The sequence below is a fragment of the Hippocampus bargibanti genome, linkage group LG08, assembly GCF_051943395.1.
Source record: "Hippocampus bargibanti isolate YZ-2025 linkage group LG08, ASM5194339v1, whole genome shotgun sequence".
NCBI lineage: Eukaryota > Metazoa > Chordata > Actinopteri > Syngnathiformes > Syngnathidae > Hippocampus > Hippocampus bargibanti.
The window spans coordinates 22074319-22087639 of NC_142741.1; the positions used below are offsets into that span (position 1 = coordinate 22074319).

At 39.5% G+C, this 13321-nt stretch overlaps 2 protein-coding genes across 3 annotated transcripts in view; one reads left to right on the forward strand and one right to left on the reverse strand.

Moving 5' to 3' along the window:
- Positions 1-1100: 1100 nt before the first annotated feature.
- dct (dopachrome tautomerase) lies at positions 1101-8497 on the forward strand. The gene is made up of 8 exons (XM_089002294.1): positions 1101-1577; positions 1652-1951; positions 2346-2446; positions 3091-3257; positions 3348-3527; positions 3597-3732; positions 3807-4008; positions 6050-8497. The coding sequence occupies exons 1-8, from the start codon at positions 1295-1297 to the stop codon at positions 6220-6222; spliced, it is 1542 nt and encodes a 513-aa protein (XP_088858420.1). The 5' UTR covers positions 1101-1294; the 3' UTR covers positions 6223-8497.
- Positions 7351-13321, reverse strand: part of gpc6b (glypican 6b) — a 104096-nt gene continuing 98125 nt past the window's right edge. For both annotated transcript variants that reach the window (XM_089002293.1, XM_089002291.1), the window contains 3 exons: positions 12448-12584; positions 11359-11534; positions 7351-9975 (listed from right to left, as the gene is read on the reverse strand). In XM_089002293.1, coding sequence (XP_088858419.1) covers positions 9770-9975; positions 11359-11534; positions 12448-12584 — 519 coding nt within the window. In that variant the 3' untranslated portion in view covers positions 7351-9769. The remainder of the gene's footprint in view (positions 9976-11358; positions 11535-12447; positions 12585-13321) is intronic.

Genomic DNA, 13321 nt, shown 5'->3' on the forward strand with positions numbered 1-13321 from the left:
GGAATATTTAATTGAATACAGTATTTTATGGTTTATAAAGTGCACTGGATTATATGGCACACCTCCAATGAATGGTGTAGTTTCAAACTGTTTCCATATGTAAGGCGCACCGGCCTATAAAGCACAACTTCTGAAATTATTTGGTCACCAAATTTCCAGATGCGCCAGGGAGATAGCGCTGTCTACCAAAGTCACAACGACCGTATTTTCCAGACTATAAGGCATATTATAAGGCAGAACAATGACTGCCATATGGTTAAACTTATACATATATAAGATGCACCACATTATAAGGCGCACCTTCAATTAATTACATATTGTAAAACATTTTCCTTATATAAGGCGCATTGGATTAGAAGGTGCATGGTCTGCTTTTGAAAAAAACTTAAGGCTTTTAGGTGCGCATTATAGCGCAGAAAATACAATACATTGAAGTCGACTTTCGAAAATGAAAATGAGATGTTTCTATACCACTTACCATCATTTCTTTGACATTTGTATGTGGAATGTGTTTGCACAAGTTTATCCTCCGTGAATTGCCTCGCTGCTGATCCCATTGACGTTATCGTTATCGTTGGCAAAATATGACATTCTTAGTGTATTACAAGCGACTGTGTTTCCCAGCCCTAGCTGCAAGCACAACAGGAAGTCAAATGTCAATTTTTCACTGAAATATAAGATCACATGAATTTCACCATTTGCTTTCCTGCATCACCCCCCAACACTCATGCTTTTGGAAAACAAAGTGAAAGATTCACTCAAGTCTCTCCTACCCTTAGGTTATGTTGTTAGCCTTTCAAACAACAGTTGCTAATATAATTATCCAGTTATTTTTGTGCACTTATGTTAACCCACTTATTGTAAGGTTTTGTCGGCTAAAACGTTAATCTGATTCATCTTTTCAGAGAACATATTGAATTCGTCTTGATGAAGTGCATTAAAGTCTTATGCCTAATGACCCCTTCAGGCAAACATATTTCTCGGTCCACAACTCAGTCTAGGTTCTCAGCTTGCCTGTCAGGTGATCGTCACAAGACCAACTAGTCTAATCCCACCCAGCTCTACTAAAGCCCCATTGCAAAATACCGCCGGCCATAATGGGCATGAAACCAACTGGAACACAAGATGATTCGACTTTAAAGAGCCATTTCCACAAAATTTCATGGTATCTAATTAGAAGAAACACAAGCGAGAGGACCACAACAGGGAGGGATCGTACACACTTGTTCAACGCATCAATTGATCAACAGGCTGCTTCTTCGCCATTGACCGGAATAAACAAACCAGCCGGAAAATGAAGGGTGCATTACTTTTAAGCCTGTTTTACATATTTTTGCAACCTGGTGAAGCTCAGTTCCCGCGAGCTTGTTGCACCGTGGAGGGGATTCTGTCCAAGCAGTGCTGCCCAGCCCTAGGGTCCGATCCAGCAAATGTATGTGGCACCCTGACGGGGAGAGGAAACTGCACCGCCGTCCGGGTCGACACCAAACCCTGGGGCGGGCCGTATAGGCTCAGGAACGTTGATGATCGGGAGAGATGGCCCACTAAATTTTTCAACCAGACTTGCAGGTGTAATGGTGAGTAATGTACACAGTCATTGGATGAAGCAATTCACCAATAATTGTGCTGAGTAGATTTATTTGTGTTTCAGGCAACTTTGCAGGCTACAATTGCGGACAGTGCAAATTTGGATGGACCGGACAAAACTGCGACCAGAGGAAAGCTCCCGTCATTCGAAAAGACATCCACACGTTGACGTCTGCAGAGCTCCAGGAGTTCCTGGATGCCCTGCAACTGGCAAAAACCACGATCCACCCAGATTACATGATCGCCACCCAGCACTGGCTGGGCCTCCTGGGGCCAAATGGAACTGAGCCCCAGTTTGCCAACATCTCCATTTATGATTTTTTCGTATGGCAACACTACTACTCCGTCCGAGATACTCTGCTTGGTAAATTATTGTAATCCTTCTGATCGTTACAGTCAAATTCAAGAGCACTGACAACAAGTAGAGCTATGTGATGATTATTCTAGTTATCCAGGTCCGAAGTTGAGTAGAAGAGCTATTTTGTTATTTTTATGTGTGACACTTCAAGAGCATTACACTATTTAAGGCAATTATACTATTACACATTTTAAGGCAATTCTAACGAATTGCGTAAATTACAGCGAAAAAAAATATGAATAATCTTCTGTTGCCATCAGCTTGTTCTTGCTACATGGCTTTTGCTGTAGCAGTCTGTGCTAAAAGCCTGCAATTAATTCATAGATAGTCATTGTCAGAGCAAAACATATTATTTCTCTCAATTCCAAACACAAGATTTCAAAAACTATTTCCATAACAGGTCCTGGCCGTCCATTCAAAGCCATCGATTTCTCACACAAAGGACCTGCATTCATCACATGGCATAGATACCACCTCCTCAGCTTGGAAAGAGACCTTCAGGTACAAAACATTCCTAGAAAGAAATGACTTGAATGTTCATAAAAAGTTCTGAATTGGATGATTAAATCAACATGTGATAACCAGAGAACTGTTGATTGATAGAAGGAAACAAGTATTGCATTTTCTAGTCTATAAGGTGCACCCTACAGCCTTCATTTTCTTCAAAAGATGACCCTGCGCCTTATACGCAGGTGCGCCTTAAATGTGGAGTAATATTGAGCCTCAGCAGGGCTTGTAACTACTGTCAGAAGCCACTGACTCAATTTCCACCTGTAAAAGGAGTGTATAACCCCAGCCTTTACTGTAGCACCTTATAATGTGGTGTGTCTTGTATTTTGAAAACTTGTATGCATTTCTTATATTTGGTAAACTTTTATGTATTTATATATTGTGTTTCGAAAACATTTTTCATTCAGTGAAGGTGTGCCTTACAGTCGGGTGGACCTTATATATGGAAAAAGTTTGAAAGTATACTATTCATTGGTGGTGCACCTTATACTCCGGTGCGCCAGAAAATACGGTCTACAAAAAGGTGCAATTTCATCAATCTGCCGAATTGACATATGACACAAAACTGATGTACAGATTCCTTCTAAAAGCCTACTAACACCCATAAAACCATGTGACCCCGCTTTTCCTCACAGAGGCTGACTGGCAATGAAAACTTTGCAGTACCATACTGGAACTTTGCGACAGGGCAAAATGATTGTGACGTATGCACAGACGCTCTGCTTGGAGGCCGAAACCCTGACAACCCCTCCCTCATCAGTAACCAGTCAAGATTCTCCAACTGGGGGGTGGTGTGTAACAGGTCTGCATTACAGCAAGCACTTAGACAACCGTGGTTGGTGAATGCGACATGACTACGACTAATCACAAATTATTGCGCTCTTTGTTCCAGTTTGGATGACTACAATCGCCTGGTGACTCTTTGCAATGGCACCAATGAGGGTTTGATTCAGAGAGGCGCAATGAGAGGAGCAAATACGTCTCTGCCCACCATGAGTGACGTTCGCAGTTGCCTCGGCATCCGGGATTTTGACAGCCCTCCGTACTTCACCAACTCTTCCTTCAGTTTTAGGTGGAGATCATGTTCGGCCACCAATGGTTACACTGTGTAACCTGTTAACACCGGTGTTTTAACATACAGAAATGCCCTGGAGGGGTATGACAAACCAAACGGCGAATTGGATGAAACGGTGAACAATCTTCACAATCTGGTCCACGCTTTACTCAACGGAACCAGCTCTTTGCCTCACTCTGCAGCCAATGACCCCATCTTTCTGGTCAGACTCCAATTGCACAGGTTGCTCACAAGTCAAACGCGAGGAGTGTTTAATTCTGAATGGTTGTCTTTCAGGTGCTTCACGCTTTCACTGATGCCATTTTCGATGAGTGGATGAGGAGGTTTCTCCCTTCCAATGCCAGCTTCCCAGATGAAATGGCCCCCATTGGTCATAACAGGGACTACAACATGGTTCCATTCTTCCCTCCAATTACAAATGAAGACATCTACATACCGTCCGAGCAGCTGGGATACTCCTATGCTGTTGCTTTTGAAGGTAAGCAAGTGGGCAATGTCAGAGGTTAAATGTTTTTTTTAATCTTAGTTATGGGGACAAATATTGAGCGTTTTTTGCTAAATTGGAGGAATTTCACATATTACTACAGCCTGAAGAGCAATGATTTGCTAATTTCCATTTCAAGATTGTTTTCCCCAATAAAATCGCAAACTTCCTCAAACTTTAACATGACAGAAATTTTACTAACCAGACAAGCGATGATTTTACTGATATTTTCACTAGTGTAAAATGATATATATTAGACAATATTAAATTTGGGCGGGGGGTGCTTCCAATATGAACAAGATTGGACAGTGATGATTACCCATCACCCATTTTAACACACATGACATAATGTCAAAAAGGTTAGAACAAAGTTAAGTCAAACGATATTTGATGTATTCACCAAAACATGCGATGAGGAATTTTTTTTAGGCGACGATACTAAATATAACTGACTTGAGTACACAAATGCAGGGTTATTGTTGTTTTTTTGTTTTTTGTTTTGCAGGAAGCAGCCAAAACAAACATGTGTCTACCACACCTGGTATTTGTGATTACATCAAAAAAGTTACATATTCACTCATTTTCTAACGGAAGCGTGGACACTATTTATCCACATTAATTACCCATTTCAGTAGTTTCCAAAATTAATACAAAACAACATCCAAGCAAAGCATGGAGGCCGAATTCTGAAAAATGAATACATAAATAGATAATGTTTAACGAGCTTGAAAAAGTGAAGCATATGATCCATTTAAATGTTTTTTTTTTTGACAGGGCGGTATTCACAAATTATTATTGGTCGTTTCTCTTTCAGATGATTTGAGTATTTTCAAAATGGAAATGTCACTTCCATATTGCATGTACAAAAGACGAGGTGAACATCTGAAGTATGCCTGGTAAAAACAAGAAAATGAAACATGATGCAAGATTTGAGATGGTTCGGCAAATATGAAACACTTTCAATGACTACTTGATTAGCACATTGAATGTACTGTCAGCTCTTTGAGACAAATTAAATAGTGAAAGGTTTGAAGTGTAATAAAAGGTCAAGGTAAAGGTTATTTTGCATTGAATAAATGATAGACCTAAAAACAGAATGTTTGAAAGTGTATCAAACAAATGAGTGCATGGTATGCCCGAGGTGTCAAACTCAAGTAGTATTGACCTTACGAAAGTTAGGCACACTCTTGAGTTTTGTTTTACAGTAACCATGAATGTTTTTAGCAAATGCATTGGACAATTGTGCAATATTATATTCATAAAACACATTGAGGTTTTGGAGAACTGACTTGGATGCGAATCCTTTACATTCAAATCTGTTAGGCTGTGACCAGCTTAAGCAATATTTTTAATCAAACCAAACTTGAAAAACTTTCACACGGTCAAAAGTCGTTTCTGACACATATCATTCCCACCTGCTTCCATAACCAAAAAAAATTTGGATCTGACTGTTGACATTCTTGGAAGGATTCCTTATCGGGAACAAGAAACACTTCCTCCCGTGTTTCATATCTTTCCAAGGATCCATGCGGATCGCTGTATCTACTGGTCAGGTGAAAAAGGAGAAAAAATCAGTTGTGTTGCAGAATCTCTTGCAAGGTCCTTCTGAGGTTAGCGGCTAGGTGGCTAATGTTGACATTGCTTTGGACATGAGAGCCAATTGAAGGTACTCTGTGGAAAGTCAACGCTATAGAAATCCTACAATTCAGAAATATTGTCGCTCATGAGCTGGAGTCCGGTGGCAGTGCGCATCCTGGGGTGGTGCCCGGTTATTCGCAGGGCAGAGGTGACAGATTTGTACCCCGAAATTCAGAACTGTGAGGCAAACACACTGGCGTTAACTTGAACTATTGCAATTGACTCAGAAGTAGTCCAATGGATACTCCCTTTTTTGTCAAAAACAGCTCCAGTTCACCTGAAGCCAAAATGTTGGTGAGCAGTTTTGAAAATTGATGGATGGAAAGACTATTGAGTGAATTTTCTGCAATAGTTTGTTCGTCATTAATGTCTTGTTGCTGTCTTTCCTTTCTTTCAGATGCAGGAGGATCCACAGTGTTTGTGGTGGGATCCACACTCGGGGGAGTCTTCATCGGGCTCCTTGTGCTTCTCCTTATCTTTGTGCTCTACATTCGTCAGCGCAGAAACACAGGCTTTGAACCCCTGATAAAAGCAGACTTCACACATAGGAAGTACACGGAGGAAGCTTAGATTCCGATCAGTTTGCAGAAGCAAAAAGAAATGAAACCGACAGTGGTCTGCGTAATACAAGAGGAAATTATTAATCGTGTAGATCAGGGCTGGGGTACCTACTCTGGGTGGTCCATGCACAGTATATAATATAATAATATAATATATATAGTATAAGAGCACTTGATCCAGCCTAAATAACGTACAACTTGGCCATCACAAAGTGAAATGGCCCGTCATAGGTACAGGCTGCTCAAACCCTGTGGTATGTACTGTATATCAGTTTCCTAACCATTATTGATCCAAAATACATATTGTATAAGAGGACAAAGTGCATCGTAAAACAAAAAAAAAGCCACATAAACTATATATATTAAAATTAACTAATTCACTGCCAGACGATGTGCAAATGCCACTCCAGTGCCAGGGCTTCTGTCATTTTCACTCAAATTGCAGGACCGACAGAGTATTAGTATTACATTGAATGCAGCATAAGAAACCTTGGAGTCTCTTCTTTCATCAGAAAAAAAAGTTTATTTGAATGTGAATCTTACTTTCTTGCAGAGTTAGTTATCTGCATTGAAAGTGGGGGCGATTGTAAATACTGCCCCCTCGTGGGAGGGAAAAACATTGCCAGAGGTCTGACCAAGCTTGAACCCCCACCCCTGTCCCTCCCCCAAGAAAAAACAAGACATGAACAAATTTGGGAATGGCGCTCAACGTCATGCTTTTCAATTCCCAAATAAATTCGGTAATGGCAGTGAATGAGTTAATTTCCCCGCTGATGTATTCAGTGCGAAATTTGTTTTTGTTTAGTCAAACACAAGTTTAATTGTCTCGTCCTCCATTGAGTGGAAAACCAATTTATCACTAGTCTAAATTGATTAACAGTGCTACATTTAATTATAGTCAATACACTATTTTTACAACCCGACATCCTCACTCATCTGCTGCTGCACGGTGTTTGAGAATCGCTTGTGGAAATGGTTGACATACAGAAACAACGATAATCATATTATAGGCTAATTGAACCCTTGAAAATGCTTGTAAAGAAAGAATAAATAAAGCACACCGAATTTATGTCAACTATTGAGATTGAAACTCAGTTTTTAGCATTCAGTAGTAATCATAAATGAGAACCTATTGGAATGTTTTTTAAGAAATATTTATTCTTAAGAACAGTACAAAAACAATGAATGCAATTCCCTTTCATTGCATTGTAAGGCATATTCGCTCAACTGCTTAGAATCAAATTCGAGCCAAGTTCATTTGAATGCAACAACAACAATGCACTGATGAGAAATACAAAGATCGACTTGAAGCATTTCCTCTTCTGGATACATTTTTTCCCAAAGTTGCATTGTAATAATATTGCCAATTAAAGCTTTGATGATACAAAACTTAAGAGCACTCCAAAGAATACTTTTTGAATGACACGCTGAATGACACGGGTCAATGACTCGGATAAGTCCTTTCTGATATGTTATGAAATGAATGACACAAGCTTTCAAAGGACACACACAGAAGCCAAACATCCGACCACCTCAACAATCCGCTCTACTGACGAAATGCATTCAGGCCTGTCCGTTTCTCCACTCTCCACAGATTCTCATTTCACAGGTGACTGTAGTCGCCTTCAAGCCCGCCTGTATTGCACAAACACACCGCCGTTCAGGCTTCACAAAACATGTTCAGGGGACCCTTTTCTGTGCATTTTCAAGCACAGTCATCTTAATAATCCCCTTATATTCTTCGTTATTTTGCTAGTGCAGCTATAGAAATTGCAGACTTTGAGAATTTTTTGTCCTAATCCCATGCCATTTTTGTGACCTGTATTTCTTGACGAATGGCTATTGCAATTGCTATGGCAAAATGAAGAGGAGCAACATTTGAAAATTGTGTGAAGACGTAGAACTTTGACATTGGCCTTTGATTACATTTCTATGATTGAGGTTTTTTTTTGTTTGTAATTTTGTGATTTACATATTACTTATTTTCGGTGGCTGATTGGTTAGTAATTCTGTCTCATAGCTAGGTTGTGTTTTATTTTTCAATGTGAGTAACCCAGAATATACAGAGAAAATGTATTCAAGCACAACACCATTCTGAAAACTTAACTCCAGAATGCGAGAGATACAGAATATCTACCATATTTTCCACACTATAAGGCTGACCTGAAAGCATTTGATTTTCCCAAAAGCGCGTTATACTTAGCGCCAATGTTCCTTTTATATGTATCAATATTGTGATTTCTTGGACGTAGTATTTAAATGTTCAGTAAAGTGCTTTTATACCACTGGAGTGGTTGTTAAAGTTCTATACAGTATGAATAAAGCCGTATTGTATTCCCGTTAGCATAGCTCCCTCTAGTGGAAGCATAATGCAACACACAACCACTACTCTAACTTCTAGTCTATGCTCCTTACAATGCAGTGCACCCTATACTGTATGTGAAAATGTTTTTAAAATAGACAATTCATTGAAAGTACGCCTTATACTCCAAAGTGCTTTATAGTGCGGCTAATATGTCACTTCACTGGCCAATGAAACACTAATCATATGTCAAAATAGATAAAATGCTGAATTCTTACTATAGTCCAATACCCTGGATACAGTTTATGAAAATGTGTGCTAATAGTTTCACAACAATACATGATACACGATTCCGTGTCTCTTTGTGCAACTGCTCTTGTACATTTGCTGGATTTCTTTAGTCATAATCAAACTAGCTTTAAACTCACTTTATTATCACACAACAGTTTGTCGGCCTTCATAATGTTTCTTTCTTTCTTTCTTTTTTTGAAAAGGATAAATGCATATTCATCAGTACAGCTTCACGAAGAGCAATTGAATATTTTTTTTTGCATTCAGAACTTTTGAACACAATGGCTGCCATTGATAGACACAAACGACAATCATGCTTGGCAATGGAGGCGCAGAATCCGATTTCATCTGTTGCAAGGTAAATGAAATGATACATTAGCCTTTTTTCTTGTTATGGCATAAAGACAGACTCTTCAGACATAGTTGAAATCTTTCTAAGAATAAAATAGATGGATTAAAAAATATATATTTAAATACGTATTATTTAAAATGAATGACAAACCATGACCAATACTGCTGATTTTGAAATTGTGATTTATACTGTCACTCCTCCCATTGAATCCTTTTAATCTGACTGAAATATGACATTGATAAAACTGTACCACTTTCAAAAAGCACATTTTAAACAATCATATACATATATATTTTTTTCCTGAACACAAAATGTCCAAACAATCAAAGTGCGTGCTATATTCATCCACGAGGGCAGACATTACAGCCTGATTTACAAGTATGTGTGCAAATCATTTTTTTTTTTTTTCCTTGAATAAAAAATAAGTTTTAATCTCTCAAGCAAGAGTTTTTGGGATCGGTTTCAGCACAGGAAAGAGGAATGATGTTGTAACCTATCAAGTTAGTGTATGTGCATTCTTTGGGAAAGTGGAAATATTGATGCATGGCTGACTTCAGTTTTTCAGCCTGAATACTGTCTGAAAAAGATGGTCCCCGCCTATTTTCTCCTGCATTATCTCCAAAATATTTGGAGTACCAAAGCCGCTAGGGCCATTGTGGTTAAGAGGCCCATTGGGGGCAGGCAGGATGGAGAAGAGCTGTCCACTGGACCTCTCCGGTCGGCTTCAACGCCCGGGGCTTCGGGAGGCGCCACATCCGCCTCTGTGGGGCAGGCCTCTGTGCAGCCGCTACCACTGCCTGAGCCGCTGCCCTCGTCACCTACAGTGGCGAAAGCAAACACGGGAATTCCGAATTAACACTGAGCACTTAACCCTCCTTTTGTCCTCATTTTCTGAACACACAATGTGTCCTTCGGGTCAAAATGACCCATCTTCAGTAACTGGTTAAACGGAGCATCAGCGAAGAGCTCCGATGTGTATGTGGAACTGTCGCGGCTTGGAATTGAAGCGGATTTATGTGGCACAAGAGATGTGAGACAATTCGGCCCATTGTGGGACGAGTAAAGGTTTTCTGATTCTGATCTCTTTTCGTCCATGGATGCTACAGCTGCGTGTTTGCTTTCAACATTTAGCTTGTAGTCGACGTGCACATTCCACCATGATGTCCCTGATCCACTGGTGAAGAGACGCTTTGATCCTCTCCTCTTGCATTTGGAACTGCTTTGTGTAAGAAAGAGGGTACAGAAAGTGCTTAAGAATGAATGACTCTCTGTGTCTTTGTGTTGTCATGTTATTTGTTATTTAATTTCTTTTGTTCTATCGACTTCAAGACGGCGCCGCCAGAGTGGCTGCTTTTCTAGCAGCTCCTGTATTTTGTTTTTTCTACTTTCATTCCTTTCACAACTTTGCTGCTGTGAAATGTACATTTCTCCACTGCAAGACTAATAAAGGCAAATCCAATCCAAGACATTCTGTGTTGTGTAAAAAAATGTTATGACCTGAATACCATCTTTGTAATTTTTTTTGTATGGCTTCATTAGAAATTGGAATAAAACATAATCTTTTCTATAGATGTGGATAATCTAGAATAGTCATAAATTTAAAAGTAAAAAAAATGTCATTTTGGGTGTTTTGGGGCATTTTTAAAACAATTTCGGGGCATTTTGACCCACAGACAACAGGGGTTTTAAAGAATAACACAGGGTGATGTTTGGTGAAGAAGGAAAGTATTGATGCATAAAAATGGCTACAAACATGTGTACAGCAGGTGCTTGGTTTACACTTTCTTGACATTATCTTTGGTCTCTGTTCCCAGCTTTAGCTTGATAGGTCTTGTGAAGTACATTAATACTTTTTTTCATAAACAAAGGACTTCATTGGGTCCACATGACAAGAAAGTACACTAAGCTTCATACAGTTAGCAGTAGCATCTTGTAGTTTCCACTAGAACAGATTGAAGATAAATGTGTTCCTCTTTTCTACTATTCTTTGTCCTCTTTCCTTTCCTGTTTGTTTTTCTTAATGTATTTTTGTTGCTTTTTACGTTTCAGTAGGTTGCTCAAATACACGTGTGAAAATGAAAATGACTGTTCTGATTGTTTGACCCACAATTCTGGTTTGCAGTTTACATGTTCCTCCAATGCTAACACAAGGCTGCAGTGTTTACATCCGAAGAAGAAGAAAAGCGTATCACATAACTCACTTGAGTCCTGAAAGTAGATATCATTGCCATTATAGGCATTTTTCAGCTTGTTGGTCATCACCCGGAGAGCCATGATCTGCTGACGGATTAACGTGTCTGGACGGGTGATGTCCACATTGACCTCAGGGTTGTTTAACTGGTTCGTCAGTCCATCCAATACCACTTCTGGGAAGTACCTTTGTGTGGGAATGAAAAAAACACATTAGGATGTATTTTGATAAAACCAAGCCAGCTTTTTTCGTAATCGTCATTTTTAGAACACGTTGCGCTCACGAACACAAAAAGACATCTCGTAAAACTTAACCTAGAAAAAATAGGAGACCATTATCTTTTATTGAGTCACATTCTCATGAGAATCCTTTGAGTGGGAAGACAAGGAAATCCAACATGACACAACATTTCATAAGAAAAACAAACAAAAAGAGCAAACAAGAGACATCCTACAGCAGCTTTTTTGATAAAACAGCAGAGGATTGTTGTAAACTTTCATTACTATTGCTAGCCAGTACACCATTTGTTCCACTCGGAAAACACACACACACACACGCACACGCACACGCACACGCACGCACACGCACACACACACACGCACACACGCACACGCACACGCACACGCACACGCACACGCACACACACGCACACGCACACGCACACACACACACACGCACACACACACGTCAGTCTTGGTAATAAACAGATACGAAAGGTTTGAAAGCACCTGGGATTTTCTTGGAAATTGTGTGTGAATGCTGTGAAATGATTAAACAGTATTTGTCAAAGATAAATAATGGACTGAGGACAATAATGAACATTAATATATCCCAGTATGCTGAGAAACTAGAGAAGAAAGAATATGTTATAGTTTAAAATGATTTGAGAAACTTTTAAAAGTAAACGTCATATAATACGCCCCCTTAAATGTTTAAAACTATTCAGACATCTGAAACGGGTGGAAAGATTGATCCAAGGGAAATGTTTTGAGGTCAGAATTCAAAAGCTTAAACAGCAAAATGTCCTACTTTTCTATAGCATGAATGCAACACAAATGGGGATACTGCAGCCTCCATAACCGCTAGAGGTGCCTTTTACCTCCCCTTGGTGTGTCCATTCCAGCACTCGTCATCAGTTGCATTCTCTGCAGACAGTCTGGTGTCCACACACATCTCCTCAGGCAGACTGGACCAAAATCTCTTGAACTGCTTGAGTTTCTCTTTTATGTCAACAACCTAAGCAGAGATAGAAGAAAGAGAGAGGGAGAGAGAGAGAGAGAGAGAGAGAGAGAGAGAGAGAGAGAGAGAGAGAGAGAGAGAGAGAGAGAGAGAGAGAGAGAGAGAGAGAGAGAGAGAGAGAGAGAGAGAGAGAGAGAGGAAAATAAAAAAGCTCGTTAAGTAAAACATTTAGCAGGGCCACTGACTGCTGAAGGCTTATTTTTCATCATCGTGTCGACCTAAAGTAACCCTTTGGGACCTTAAATGAGCATGTACAAAAATACAACAACTTGGGTTGAAATTTTGTTCATCATTGACCTTTAAATCTTGCCATCATAGCATGGTTTTACAATACGGCTTTTTCGGGTAAAGGACCAAGCAACTGATAAAAAAAAAAAAAAAAACCTCAAGGACCACCGAAAAATCTACCACTATAGAATACAGTTGACCCACAAAATCTTTGTGGGTCAACTTTGTGTTTGTAAAATGAAAAAGGTTGTGGTCCACTAAATGTCTAAAACAAACAAACAAACAAACAAACAAACAAATAAATAAATACATAAATAAATAAATAAATAAATAAATATTATATATTATGTGTTACCGTTTTTTTTGGTGTATAAGGTGCGCCCAAAAGGCTTGATTTTCTTCAAAAGATGACCTTGTGCCTTATATGGAGGTGCGCCTTATATGTGAAGTAATATTGAGCAACAATAGGTCTCATCTCAGCAGCCAGAGACTCCATTTCCCCCTGT

What these genes read in the sequence shown, in the direction of transcription:
- dct (XM_089002294.1), top strand. Translation starts at nt 1,295, where the DNA reads ATGAAGGGTGCATTACTTTTAAGCCTGTTTTACATATTTTTGCAACCT. An exon ending in CCAATGACCCCATCTTTCTG is followed by an intron (nt 3,733 to 3,806) that starts GTCAGACTCCAA and finishes GTTGTCTTTCAG; the next exon opens with GTGCTTCACGCTTTCACTGA. An exon ending in CTATGCTGTTGCTTTTGAAG is followed by an intron (nt 4,009 to 6,049) that starts GTAAGCAAGTGG and finishes CCTTTCTTTCAG; the next exon opens with ATGCAGGAGGATCCACAGTG.